Genomic DNA, 15,404 nt, shown 5'->3' with positions numbered 1-15,404 from the left:
TAGTTATATTTCAAAATTGACCAAATTCTGACTTCCTTTGCTTGTTTATGATTTTCATAGTTTTCCAGTAAGCTAAAATGTAATATCAACTTGCTGGGAGTGAACTTAACCATATCTTGGCTTGCTGCAGTCACTGATTTAAGAAAATACTTTCAAATTTTTAACCTATATTCTAAGAAAATCTCTTGCAACCAAATTTCAGGCTAGGTGGTAATTTAAACCTCTATGAACCTTTCTGTAGTAACTCTTTTACTTTGATCATTTATGAGCTGGCATCAATAAACTAAAAAAATAAGAATAAAATGAAGCTCATTGATGTGTCAGGTCCTTTTGTGTATTTATTTCCCTTTACTCCTTTCTTTCTCTCATTCTTTCCTTTTGTTTTTCTTTCTTCCTTAAGTTTATAAGGAAGTTTTAAGTTTATAAGGAACAACTATTTCTGTGAGATTTTTCTGCACATTATTAACTGAAACAACTCTGAAACCTGCTATGAGCAAAATGGGTCTTATTAAAACAGAATAAAAATGCTAATGTTTGCACAGCACTTTGTTTTGTCCTAAAGGTGTTGGTATGAAAATGATAAGCTCACTATCAAACAGTTAAAAAATACCAGGGATTAACAAAAATGAAACAGAAACCTGTCCTAGATGACTCCATACATACTAAAGAGATTAGTATTAGATTAGCACTGAGTCCATCTTGGTGGTCTAAGAGCTGCAGCTGAGCAGACTCATATGCAAACAATACAGAAGGGAGACGCTGAAGATTAGAAAAACATTCAAAGAACATATGTTTCTTCTTAGAGTAATGAATCATAACCCCAAGAAGAACCCAAAGTGTTTGTCCAATAAACTCCAGATCTGCACTTACTGCACACATAAGCACGAACATTGACACATGAACTTATGCAGCAAAGCAACATGCATTTCTGTGTGTCATCATCTAAAGATAAAAACAACCACAATTCCCCAGGGCAGTGTGAACATTTAGAAGATAGTTTCGAGTACAGGAGAGAGGCCTGAGCTCTAGTCTGGAAGACATCAGATTTTAATGCATAGATGTATATGAGGCTTATATCTTGAACCATACTTTGGATGTCTGTTCAGTTATGATGAAAAGTTTGGTTTTATAAGTAGTGTTATTTACTGAAAAACATTTCAAAATGTTAAAGGATCCTACAACACTTCATAGGAGTCCTGTGTCCAAAAGGTTTGCATTTAGGATCAACAAATTATTATTTAGGCTGACAAACAGAAAATGATTGACTGAAAGAGCCAAAGAGTAAAAGCTCTCAGTAAGCTTGCCAAGATGTCTGATTATCAAGCAAAGCCACAGCCATTAAATCTCTTACACAACTGCTGGCCTCTGCAGTGGCTTCTGACAGCCAAGACCTCATCATCACAGACTTCAGAGGCTGCTCATCATATTTTAGTTTTTAAGCCAGATTACCTGTGAGAGTGCTGATGAGTTGACTTTAAAGATGTGTTGATATTTAATAGTCTGAAAAATCCTCATTAAATTGTAATTAGTTACTCTTTCTTTAAAAAGCTAAATCAATACAAGGATTGTTTTAATCTTTGAACGAAAGTGCTTGACCATGAAGTTAAGAAAGAATTTCATTGTCAGTTCTTCAATATGAAAGAAACAGCTCCTGATTGAAGAAATCCTTTGTCTTTAGATTAGAGGTGGATCAAAGGATCAGCAGCTATTTGCTGATGTCAGCTTTGCACTTATTGGCATGTTCGTATTTCAAAGACCTTTCATTGAGGAAAGTGGATTAGCCCAAATCGACCTAAAATATTAAAAGAAGTTAAACAAAACCAAGTAGTTCCCACAAAATATGTATTCTGCATTTATTTTATGAGACAGATGCTGATAAAGCAGTAGCACAGTGCTCATTATTCTGAGCTGAGCTCCGATAACTTACAAAAAGAACTTGACAGTTTTTTCACATTTTGTCACACTGAAACTACAAACTGCAATGTACTTTAATGGAATTTTATGCAACAGATCAACATACTGGGTGCATGTTTTGTTTTTGTTTTTGGAATTGTAAATATTGAGAACTGAAAAGAAAGGGATGCATGGTGTGAAGATGATTTACAAAATATGATTCATCATGGGGGCTTTGTGTTTGGTGTGATAGTCAATGTTAATTTTCTCCCATGCTTAATGTTTTTCATGCAGGCCAAAAAGTTACTTTTTAGTTTTATCTGACCTGAACACAATTTTCCACATGCTTCCTGTGAAACATAAATAACTTGTGGCACTTGTGGTACAAACAAGACCTCTTACGGCTACCTTCTTGCCATCCACCCATAAAGGCCAGATTTGTGGAATGAATGACTAAGAGTTGTCCTGTCAACAGATTCTCCCTTGTAGAGGGGTGTGAATATTTGTAAAAACTTTGAAACCCATGTCTTATTATGCTCTGACTGCACAGTTATGATCTATTTTGTGTTAGGTAGCTCAGATGTAAGAGCACCAAACTTTTGATGTGCTGGACCCAGGGTTCAAATACCTGTTCGTGTGGCATTGCTTGTTTCTGACGCTGGCACCTAAGCTTCCCTATCCCTCTCACACACCGTCTCTTTGTGCACTTCTCTGCATGTTTGCACTCTTTCTAGACTGTCATGTCAGACTTCCTTCTAAGTAGCTTATTGTTATCTCTGGTATTGATGGCACTATTATATCCTCATTTGTTAATCGCTTAAGATAACAGTATATGCGGAATGTATAAACATAGTTAATCATAAATTTCCTGCAAAATACATTGAAGTTGATAGCTGTGACATAAATGTTAAAATGTTCAAAAGGTATGAATATTTTTGCAAGACACTGCATCATTGAAAGGAGACTTTGAGCAGCTGAAAGGGATAACTGCTGTATATGGATTGCAGTTAAAATCTTCTCAGCATTTTCTCAATGTATTCCTCCCACAGCCGCTATGCTGCTACCGCACCCAATCAGTGGCGTCCCATCCAGTTACACACACACCCGCCCACCCAAACCTCCCATTTGTCATATTGACAGGAGCGGCTTGCGGTTATTGACTGGGAGCAGACTGTCTTCAAATTCACAAACATAGTTATCAAATTAGATACAAAAGCAAAGCGTGTGGAATGTTAAATGATTGCTGTTTGCCAAGTGAGGTAAATAATAAGTAACCAGGAGGAGCTGTTTAAATGAACGGCAGTTACAGAGTAACTGCCTTTGGTTTCTCTTATACCTCCTATAACTATGACTACTTGTCTTGGTTTTCTGATTTTGATTTGTCATTTTGATTTGTGACGAGCTTAGAATCTTTATTTTGTATTTTTTTTAATTGTACTGGTCTTACTGGTTTTCATTTGAAGTTTAGATTTTTATTGAGCACAACAAAAGTCAGAAACAAAGATGGTGTTAAAAAGCATTAAGTAATTCTGTAACCATTTTAGTTCTAGAGTGTGTAAATGAACCTTTTGTCTGTGTTTGGTTGAAATGTTTGTTACCTTGTGGGTGTGTCTTTTGTGGCAGCCATCTTGAGAGCCTGCTAAAAGAGGAGCCCTGCCTCAAACCAGCTCTTTTATAGAAAGTGCAGTGATAAGAGCTGGAGTTTGGTTGGTTAAAGCTTAAAGAAATTAAAATAATACAATTATTTTTAAATTGTGCATGTGCATACAGAAAAGGTTTTCCTGATATTTTATTATTGACACAAAAAGGAGTGTGTTTACATTGTGTATATTAAAGTTAACTTTGTTTTATTTTTCTCCACTCTGGCAGACTGAGGTCATTGGCTGATGTAAATTGAGATGGCGGTATATGGGTGGACTGCTGGATGTAGGACTGACTTTCTTTAGCTACTCCATCATATCATCTTCATGAAGGAATTCATGCAGGGGAATGGTTTAGAAAAACAAAACAAAAACGAAAAGAAAAAACATCTGTTCCTTCTCTACAACACAAGTATCCCACTGTAGGAGACACTGGAGCCTCCAGCAGCGGAGGCTGCCATTTTTTAAATCTGCTGCGTTGCATCAGACTTAATAAACCAGCTTTGTTTGCTGTACAGCCACGATTGACTGACTTCTCTATCCAAACCACACCACTCAGCATAACAGATGGTTTAGAGTACTTTTCCAGAATCTATTCAGTCTGATTTAGTAAAATATATATTATGATCTTAACTGTAACAGATTAAAACATAAAGCATGCTTAAAATACTGTTTTACAACCTCATTACCCTCTTTGTCACAGGGCTGGTGTTTTAAATGTTGAACATTGCAACAGTCTGCCTTTCTTGTTAATAGTTTTTCAGCATAATAGTGCATATTATGACCCTCCATAATATGGCAGAATTGTGTGGTTCGGTCCCCATGAACTGCTGGAGTGATTTTGATTCATTAAAGTCAATAAAGATTGCAGATATTAATGTTGAAACAAGAAAACTTCTCAAGGAGTACAACACCGCAGTTTATTTTAGTACATGGCATGAGTGTATGGGGAAAAAAGTCAACCCTTGTTTTTCACAGTAGAATCTGCACTGTGAAGAAAAGCAAATGGTACACCATATACAAACATCTAAGTTTAGAAAGGTTAGAAGTATCAAAAAGTGAATAGAAAGGAAATCAACTTTTTGTGTATGTGTGCGTGCATGTACGTGTATGTAATAATAGCTGACCTCTGCAGCAGTGACTGAGATCTTCTGATCAATTTGTGTAGTCATTAAACCCACCAAATGTGGATGAAAGATTCAGTGTTGTCAGCATGGAGTGTAGAGATAAGCTTTACACGAGCTCCATTATCAAGTACCACCATACTTGAAGGGTGTGTATGCAGACATGAATGCAGATGCGCACTTTGTGTTGAAAATCAGCGCAAACCCTTATAAAACCTGGCCCATTTTCTCCCCACACACCTATTTGGTATTTTCCTTTGAACATGACCTGGCTGCAACATCAAACGAGAGGCTATTTCACTTCTAACTGATGTGTGCCTAAATCAGTTTTTTGCTCACCTTGCTCCTTTGGGAAAAAAATGAAAAAAGCAGCTTAATCAGGGAGTGTATCATACATAGGGAAGGGCATATGAAGACTGTGATTACATCCTAAGTCCTAACACCGAGACAAACTGTCTTTCTTCACAAGTAAAGAGGAGTATCTATTTCCAAAGCACATCTTGTGGTGGATGAATAATAACCCTGCAGAGAGCTGTGCAGCCCACAGGGTGTTTTTATTTTAACAGTGAACATTTTCTTCTGTGTTATTCGACCTTAGATCCTCTGAGATGACTATTAACATCACAGGCATGTCGGTTGTTTCTCAGCTGCTTCTACATGTGACAAAAAAGGAGCCGATTCCATTCATCACTTGTTGCTCCCAGAGACGACAAACCACATTATATCTGACTTATACCATTACACTAAAATGCATTTCTTTAGCTACTCCATCATATCATCTTCAGGAAGGAATTCATGCAGGGAAATGGTTTAGAAAAACAAAACAAAACAAAAACGAAAAGAAAAAAACATCTGTTCCTTCTCTACAACACAAGTATCCCACTGTAGGAGACACTGGAGCCTCCAGCAGCGGAAGAAGACAGAGGAGGGTGGTTCATTCATCAGGCATCTAGAGCCTCATCAGCCAGCTAGAAGGAGATGATGACTCTACCAAGACTAATTGCAACCACAAGAATATGCTGCATAACAAGTTTTACACCCTCTTGTCCACCCCTGTTGTGTTTCTCTTTCTTCTTTAGTCTTGTAAAAAAAAAATAATAATAATAAACTTCCCTCCCAATGTTTATCTTCCATTTCTCAAATAAGACCTGTATTCAGACTTGCCTTCCTCACACTTGATGACAGGACAAAATGTCACAAGTCAGGGTGTAGTATATACTGTTTTTTTTTTCTTTTCTGAAATAATATACACTTTGGATATGCCGCGCATTACATGGCAGTCAGAAAAAAATATGTTCACTTTTGTAAACTTCTAAGCTTTAAAGTGTATTTAAAAAAAACAATTAGAAGAATTCATTATGTCATTGATTTATTAGTAAATCAACTATGTTTTTTGGAAAAAAAAACAAAGCTGAAAAAAAAGATAGGCAACAACTTTCCCTCAAAAAAGAAGCCATTGTACAAACAGAGACACTAAGGAGTGAAATGACCACTGTTGAAAGAGGGGAATTCATAGTGCTTTTAAGAAACATTTTGGTCATAAGAGATATCTGAGATATTATGACACAGTCATGTGAAATTACTTTGAGCAGAAAGGGAACAGCTGCTCAGTGATGTCATTTCCTTTCATACCAGGTCAAACAATTCAAGATGTTTTTAGGGATGTCCTTATACCACCCACAGAAATGAACTGGGATTGCAGTCAAAGCAATTTAAACCGACTGTGTTAGAGATTTTTTACTATGCTTTGATTTTACGTCATAAAATGCCATGTTAATGCTTTACACAAATAGCATCATCAGCATGAGCTAGACCTGAAATTACTGCAGAGGGTAGTTGCAATCTAGACTATGTTATACTAATAGAATACAGTTTTTCTCCTTTTCTGCACTTTAAAGCTATGAGGTTTCCAGGTGTATACAAAACATTAGTTTTTCTTTCTTAACTTGTAGTATTAACTTAACTATTGTACTATTAGATTGGAAATTAGTATGCCGAAACTTAAGTGACCCTCATTGGCATCTGGAACATAAAATCTTAATTTGGAGATCCTTTACTATTTCTAGCCCCCTAAAATCCTATTTGAAACGCCTTAAAACCACCTCAAACTTTTCTTAAGCATCAGGGGATATGTAATGGGTTTTATTCTTTCCACTACTTCACTTTTTCTTTTTTACCTTTTCTAAGAAAACCACTGGAATGCGGCTAATTAAAACAGGAAGTACAACAGTGTGTTGTCCATGCTTTGTTTTGCTCTCTAGGGGAACTTAAGGAACCCTTCAGGGACATGTCTTTAATTAAGAGTAAAAACAGCTGTTTAGCATTTTGAACAGCTTACAAAGTCCAGAAGAAGGATCACCTCAAATGGTTATCAGATGCAATCGTCCTACCAGATTTTGCTATTTCACACTGTACCTAAATTACCAGCAGCTAAAATGAAAAACAGTGAATGATCCATCAATAGCAGAATATGTCTGAGAAACATAAAGCTTCATCCTCACCTTCATGTCTGTTTGATTTGTTTTCACAGAGAATTATAAGATGCACTGGCAGGATCTCATCTCAGCTTCTGAAGATTAATGTAGACACAGACACCATCTGCTTTAAATAGATGGTACAGAAGTGTAATCTGTGTTTATGTTTCCAACACAGATTTTACCATATTGCTGAAACTATCATGCAGGGACTAAGGGTGACAACATGCAATTAAGTTTATGACTTGTTTCCTAGGCAGTCATCAAGAAAGTAAAGATTTTCAACAAATAAACAAGTATATGTAAACAATTAAAAATCAATTTATTTACAATTCTACATTTTTATTACCTTGCATTTCTTATACACTAACGGTTTCAACCTGAAGTTATTTATCTTGTCTTAGAGAGACTTTGAAAATATCCCAAATCAGTATTGAATGATAATTTCTTAAGCAAAGCATCTTCAGTAATGTTCAAATCAGTGTAACATACTCCAAAAAGCAGACTAGAACAATGAATTGTGAAGCGGGTGCATTACCATTATTCCTGTGATCATATGCTTTATGAGCATGTGCAACAGAACAGAAGAAGATGAAGACAGTGAAATTCGACTCCATGTCGCCTGCCACAAAGCGGCAGAAAAATGGATTGGCTGAGTCAGAATGTGTAGTTTGTTGCTGAAGCTGCTGTTGTGTCCTCGCACACATCAACCCCACATGGCCCACATGCAATCTGAATTTAACCTGCACACAGCATCAGCACTTCTACCCTCTGCAGTCAAAACGAATGTCCCTGATCTAATGACTTAAAAAAATTAAAACTGTATATGAAGTGATGATAAGTTGTCACAAATGCTTCTATTGTATCACAACTAAAAAGAGAGAGACCTACCCACAAAGGACTACAGATGCACTCCTCAAGCGATTTGCAGTAAACAGGCAATTTACCAACCATATCCTAGCTCACTTGTTCTGTCACTCAACCTGTCACTATGGAGATGGGCTCAGTTTCTCTGCCATAGTCCCTGTGCTGCAGTACACAGCTATAGAGGAAAGCATAGATGGGTCACATCTAATATTTAGAGAATAAACCATATTTGTACTACATCTTTAATCTTCTATTGTTGATATACTATGGTCTGACTTCATTGATCTTCAAAGGATGGCAGCTATAGTCAGCTCATCCCTAAATGCTCTAAAAGCTCAGCATCAGCTTAAGATCAGGCATGAAAACCACTCGACTTCATGATAGGCGGGTCTGACCAGGGAGGAAAAAAGTTTGCAGCATCACGGAAAGGTCAAACTGCCACCTCAGATGAGTGTATAAAAAGGGAAGCACATGGAATATTCCCAGTGACGCCCAAGCTCAAAGGATCACTGGCGATGTAAAAACCAACTGAGGTATTTACAATAAATTACTGAAAGCTGTTCTTCCCACGTCATATTACGGATTAAAATTAATTTCTGTTCACAGTAAATTATCTCACAATATACACTGTAATAAAATGTATATTGTGTATTTTTAAAACTGTCATTATGTTGTGATATTATAATATGAAACATATATCTGTGAAAAAATAAAACTCTCTCCCTTCTCCCAGTGCTACTACTGCCATCTGCAAAAATACCAAATTACAATGCCGTCAGAAAGAACCAATCAGAGCCAGGAGGAAGGTCATAGAATTGTCAATCATGCTTGTGTACCTGATGAAGAACTGTGACTTAACTTGAAACAAACTCACCAACATTGTAGATATATATACATTTTAAATGTTCAATATTTATTTTGTAGAAAAATTATTTATTTAACTTTGTTGGTGTATATTGTTTCAAAGCTGTATATAAAAATCAAACCATGTTCAAATTTACACAGGAGTCACATTCAGCCATTCGCACTCAGAAATACACACATATTTATACAATGACATGCAGATTGGTGGGCCACTTGGGCAAGCTTCCGATTATAAGAGAACTACTCTACCCACTGAGCCACAGTCATCCACATCAAGGTATATTTGTATACATAGCAATAACAGTGGGGGTTTGTGTAAGCAAATGGATATAATTCATTCAGATCAGAATATCACATATGCCACTGTCATGTGTTTTAAATAAACTTGCAGATGTCAAATATCTGACTAAGCAGAATTATTTATTCCTAATGGTTCTGATAAGGAAACAATGTATTTTCCAAAAATGAGGTAAATGAGGAAAGAAGGGCACTAAAACTGGTAAAACAGCCACTGGTTCCCAGTAATTTATCATAAATCCATCATTTTGTCATTGCAGTGTATGACTATCACAATTTCTAGTAGCATGAGTAACATGTTAGTGAAAGTAATGTTGGCTAAGAAAAATATTAGTTTTAAGAACAAAACGACCCTTTAAAATGCAGCTTTATTTTAACATGACTAACAATTATGCATAATAAAGTTTGGGCTTTTTAGACAAAAATGTGCTATAAAGTTAACTAGCAATGTTAAAGTACAGTGCAGCTGTTTTAGAGCTAATTAGGTATTTCAAATGTTTCATTTAATACTGGAAAGGGAATAAAACGCACTTTTTCAAAAAATATATATATTTTTTTCTTACTGGTAAATATGGGGCTTCCTTTGTGCTCACTAGGAGGAAGGTCCGCGAACTGCACCCGGTGTCCCGACATGTTGGCTGTTTGTTCCTCAGAATCCGCTCCGTAAATTTCCCGAGTGTCGAGGTGGACCGTGAGTTCCGGCGCGTGGGAATCCTTCACAGGCGCACCGCGCGCGACAGAAGAGCGTCAGTGTCCGACGGTGACTTTCTTTCTCTCTGTGCGCTGATTCAGAGCCAGCACAGTAGTCCACTGCAGAGAAGGAGTCCGTTCTCACCTGTCTTCCTCTTCTCTTCTCTTCTCCGCTCTGCTCTGCTCAGCCTGCCTGCTTGTTTATGATCCGTAGGAGAAAACTCAGGCGCCAGAGGAGCCCATTCCTCTTCCCGCATTAAAAAGATTAAAACTTTCTTCTATGTGCTTGTGATTGCGTCGTTACATCACTATTGTAAAGGTTTCAGGTAAAAGAATGTAACAAAAGCAGCAGTTGAAGCTCACATCACAAAACTTTTATGTTATTGTTAGGTTGTTTCAGGAAAAAGTTAAATTTTTTAACTAAAATGAAAATCGCAATATGAAGTGCCTAAATGCACACTTTAAAAATATACATTTTACTAAGACTTGTGCTTTGTGCGCTGAGTTAATTAATAAAGAAGCCCCTACATTTGAACAAAAAGAAAAAGAAAAATAATAATTACTGCATAACGTTAACGTAATTTAGGAAATATTAGAGTTTAGAGTGCCATCTAGTGGAAGCAAAGTCAAACTTTTTTTTTTTTGTTTTTTTTTTCTTTTCTTTTTTTTGGCATTGTGGCAGTTTTTCTTGGATGCAACAAAAAAATTCAAGGGTCATTTTCTGTACTCCAAATAATTTACTGAAACAAACCATGATGGAGGTATTTCGGAAACACTTCCAGGAACCTTATACAAATAGACTGGAATGTGTTGCAGTAAGACTACGGTATTTTTTGGTTTTGAAAGTTCTGCAGACTGCTTTTCAAATCCTTACTTGGTCATAAGTCATAGATACAGATTACTAGTGAAGATCCTTTTCTAACGTGACAAAGGTTGCCACCTCCATCTATTTCTGTTTATAAATCCGTAGATTTGTCATGTACTGTGTGATGCACAAATATTCGCATCTCTAAACTGTTACATTACATAAACTGTAGTATATTTTAATCAGATTTTATGTGACAGACCAACACAAACTAGCACCTAACTGATGTGGAAGCAAACTCATGATTTTAATTTTGTTTTTACACCAAGTTCTGCAGTTGGACCTGAAGAATTGGCTGTAGGATCATTGTAATTGACATAGTTCAAATGGAGTCAAGTACAGTCTGTGTACTACAAAGCCTTTCAGATAATATTAGCAAGAGTACATTAGAAAAAAAAAATGTTAATATATAAAAAAAAGCAGGAAAATGTAATCTCATTTTTACATTTTATTCAGAAACAATCCCAAAAAATAAAAACAAATCCGTGAAATTTATAGAAAAAACTCAAGATCATCAAGACACCAAAACTTAATTGTGGTGGGACTTGGCATGGACTGAATAATGGCATGAAGCAATTCTGGTTTCACAAATTCTAAATTGTACTATATTATGTGCCTACAGTTTATGGTTGTTTTAATGACAAGCCAGATAAAGTGCCAGAGTGACTGGAATTTTCTCCAGTTGTGTGGAACATAGACTCTCTACCGCTACCCCTCCCCCATGTGCTGCTGCTAGTCAGCTGTCTGAAAAAAAGAAACTGCACCTTTTACTTGCTTAGAAAAAGAGAAAGAAACATGATTTAAAACAAAAAAAAATTAAAATAAACCCATCACTCTTACTAAGGTACTACATGTTTGCTTTAAAACTACCGCAAAACTGAGTTGGTACAATTTATATCTTTGTATATGCCAATGCATTAAGATAAAAAAAAGATAAACAGTTATACCTGTAGTAATATATTACCTCAGCAGCAGTAGGAAAGTTTTACTGAGCTAAAGAAAACCAATTAGAACAGGTTGTACTTTTTTGTTAATGCTGTACTACTGTGGATAAAGCGTGGTGAAAATCCAATAACCAATCTATACCTAGTTAGAACTTTTGTGCAAAAGAGAGAAAAGAGATTTAAAAAAAGACAAATAAAAAAATACATATATACATAAGGAAATGCAATCTAAAACTCACTGCATTTCAAACTGGGTTCTTAAACATTTCAAAACAAAATTCCATACATTTCCCAGTTCAAATGGACATTTTTTCCAGCAGTCTTTAGTAACACTTTGGACATTTGAATATTAAAAAACTAATGTTGAAATGGGTTAAATAGTTGTCAGTTGTTCTATTATCTGTAAGTTTTGCAAGTCATGAAAATTAAACTGGCTTTAATTTTTTGGAATGCAAGGTTTCACTACTTTTTTGTGTCTGGACTAACTGAGATCATCTCCATCTTAAAATCTATAATTGATTTCTCAAATAAAGATTGAAGGATCTCACATAACATGTGGGCTCTTTATATTAGATCAAGAACTTTTTTCAAGTTTATTAGGGTTGGTCAAAATAACAAAGATCAGCAAATATGGTGCTTTGTTTTACATTTTACCCAGGCCTGAATCACCAACCACATCTTTGGTTTAACCTCACTTTACAGTTGCCTGAAACCTAAAAAGTAGTGAAATGGTTCTTTGTGGGGGGTTGAGGTACATTCAGTCAGTGAGTCAAAAGCCAAACATAATAATGGGTAACATTAAAATGTAGTTGTGATTAAGCAAATCAAAGATAAAGCATGTTATTTAGACATAAAAACACTTAATTTTTTTTGCCATTTTTAGATGTTTATCCTCAGAAAATAGAAAAGGAAAAGTCAGAAATCTAACAGTTTCCTAAGTGCTTTTTGTACAAATTCCAGACTACATTGGAGCCCTGTTTAAAATGTGTCAATTGTTGCACAAATGATGTTAAAAGTATAAATGGTCAGCCAAGAAAAGGCAAATAAATGCTGTACACTGCAAAAATACTCAAACTCAAAGCATCACTGATGTCAACATAACTAAAATCATCCAAAGAACAAACATACATCCTTCAAATTCCAATCTGGAAGTTCTGGTTTATAGAAAAACTCAAGTCTGTGCATTGCACTTTGTTTCACACTTAGAAATCTTATAAAAATAATTTAAAGCAGGAAAAAAGTCATCAGAAGAGTCTCTGTCTGTCATTTTGTAAGAAAATATGTGCTCCGTCATACAAACTTTATTTCAAACATAACCATTTTGCTCTAGGTACATCTTAGACAGCGAGGCTGCCATAGATTTTGCCAGGTCCTCGTCCCGCTTCCTCTGCATCTGCGATTGTCGACACCAGTCCTCATACTCTGGGTTGGGGAGACGCTTGTCCAATACGACATCGTAGTGACCATTGCTGAGCCAGCTAAGCCAGATTGCCGGTTTGGAGGCGTCCTCCTCCCCAAGATAGTGCACCATGGTGGAAACAGTGAAACTCTCCAGGCTGCCACCAGTCGTAAGGTGGATGTTGACATTCAGCATTTGACTCATGGCTAGGAGCTCTGGATACCCAGCCCAGGCACCATCCTGCGCCGCGCTGATCAAGAACTCTCCAATGTCCCCCTCAATGATGGGTATGAACTCGTCCAGGTGGTCGGCGATGTGGTGCACGGTCTGCTCCCGCAGCTCCCCATGCCTTGCTTGGTCTCCATATGTGGCCTTGCACACAGCTCTGTACAGGCAGTTGCCATCTGGAATGATGTGGTACCTGTACTTGTGTCTCTCCTGGAGGTACTTGTTCTGCCTCTCCACCTCAGCCAGATACCTGGTGACCTTATCGTTGATGTCCCCTGTTTTTTGGCATCTCTGCGGTGGAGACTCCTGGAGGACACTGAGCTCAAAGGCCTTCTCCTCTTTACGTGACGACCCCATGGGAGAAAGTTCTTCCATATCCAATGAGGCAAATCCATTCCTTCTAGAAGAAGATGTTTGGGAAGAGGTTTCATCCTCGTATGAATTCCTCATCCCACTGATACTGCTCCTCCTAAAAACATGATTCCCAGGAAACATCTCATCAGTTCCGTGTCCCAGATGATTAATCATCTCCCCCATTATATCTGAATCACAGTCATTGCAGAGCTCATTTTCACCTCTTTGCGACTTGTTCTTGGGCTCCTTGATGATGTGAACAGGTACAGACCTTTCCACTCCATCAGGTCTCCGGATTATTATCTCAGCCGTCGATGTGAAGTGAACTGGCCTCACCGGTGAGGCTTCGTAGCAGGAAAAGGCTGGCATGTTTGTCTCACCGCCGTTAGTCGCTGAAGTTGTGCGCAGTCGAAGTTGTCCGTCGACCTCAGAGGAACTTTGCGTCGCCGCGTTGGAGTGTTCGGACGCCGGAGACAGATTGACAGTAACTTTCCTGGACGTGGACGCCCTCGGGTAGTGTGTGAGAACGCTGTTGTACAGCTGCATGTTTGAAACGCAGTCCTTTATAGCAGGCGAAGCGGCCGTGCCGTTACGAAAACATGACAACAGCGGCTAAAAATATATTAAGACCCGTGTCATCGGTAACAACAGCGGGGAGCTGTTGGGAACGTCTCCATGGCCCCCAGTCACCTTATCAGCAACACGCAGAGACGACGACAAGCTCCAGTTCGGGCTCTTTGCGTCATTTGCAGACAGGGTGCCTCCCTAATTTTAGAGTTGAAACTGCAACTGGACCCTGCTAGTTATACAGTCAGGCAGGCTTAAATCACATAGACTTCCCTTCGAGAATTTCAAGATAAAATTACATTTAAAAAAGTTTCGATATCTTTTTCTCGTGTAACATTGTCCAAAAATGTATTTAAAATATAAAAACACCAATCATGAATTGTGACATAGAACAAGATAACTACAGTCAAACATGCCAGCAGACAAACACACAGAAAAAGCAATGGTCTGGGACTGCCTTGTTGCTTCAGGGCCTGGACAAATTGCCACAATTATTAGAAACTAATAAAGGAGAATGTCCAGTTGTCAGGTGGTGATTTTAAGCTGTGAGTTATAAAGAAGGACTATCAAGCCATTAAGTCCATTTCGGATTGGCCTTGTCAAAGCTTGGACAAATAGAAGTATGATATTCATACTTTGAAACCCTAAAATGTTGCAAAAATAAAACAAATATCCAAAGAAGAATTACTCCAAAGTGTTATGAAAAGCCCATCAACAGTTTTCACAAACGCTGTCTGGTAGTTGCTGAGTTTGTGAAAGAAGTTATCAGGTTTAGAGGGTGATAACATTTAATATAAGGTCATGTTGGTTTGGTCTATTTCCCTTAATAAATTAAATCATATTCTGAAAACATCTCGTTTCATTTACTTATGTGAAACAACACTTAGGGCAGCATTTGAGATGTGCAAGCCAAGGGTTCCTAAAGCAGATTAGCACACAGAAACAGTTTGTATGATTTTTTTTCCTCCCTTATTAATTCAGTAAATAGTCCTTCAGATTCTTTTTGTTTACATTTTAATAATAAAATGTAATTGATAAATTTAAAGACTTTTCTCAAATATATCTATGGTAAATTTAAGTTTTCATTGAAAAAAAAAATACATTTGACTTGACTGCAATCTGTCTAAACATCAAAGTTAAAATAGCTATTTATAAAGTGACTAATTAAGAGTTTATGTTTTAGCTACTTAGCAAGTAC

At 37.1% G+C, this 15,404-nt stretch overlaps 2 protein-coding genes across 2 annotated transcripts in view; both read right to left on the bottom strand.

The window, feature by feature from the left end:
• Nucleotides 1–10,029, bottom strand: part of kiaa1217 (KIAA1217 ortholog) — a 119,211-nt gene extending 109,182 nt beyond the window's left edge. Inside the window, exon 1 of the mRNA XM_028005656.1 lies at nt 9,723–10,029. Coding sequence (XP_027861457.1) covers nt 9,723–9,792 — 70 coding nt within the window. The 5' untranslated portion in view covers nt 9,793–10,029. The remainder of the gene's footprint in view (nt 1–9,722) is intronic.
• Nucleotides 10,030–11,147: 1,118 nt separating this feature from the next.
• Nucleotides 11,148–14,443, bottom strand: otud1 (OTU deubiquitinase 1). The gene has a single exon (XM_028004779.1). It carries the CDS (start codon nt 14,183–14,185, stop codon nt 12,965–12,967), a length of 1,221 nt encoding a protein of 406 aa, XP_027860580.1. The 5' UTR covers nt 14,186–14,443; the 3' UTR covers nt 11,148–12,964.
• Between the last annotated feature and the right edge of the window lie 961 nt (nt 14,444–15,404).

This window comes from Xiphophorus couchianus, chromosome 21, assembly GCF_001444195.1.
Source record: "Xiphophorus couchianus chromosome 21, X_couchianus-1.0, whole genome shotgun sequence".
Lineage (NCBI taxonomy): Eukaryota > Metazoa > Chordata > Actinopteri > Cyprinodontiformes > Poeciliidae > Xiphophorus > Xiphophorus couchianus.
This window is presented reverse-complemented; position numbering and strand designations above follow the sequence as displayed.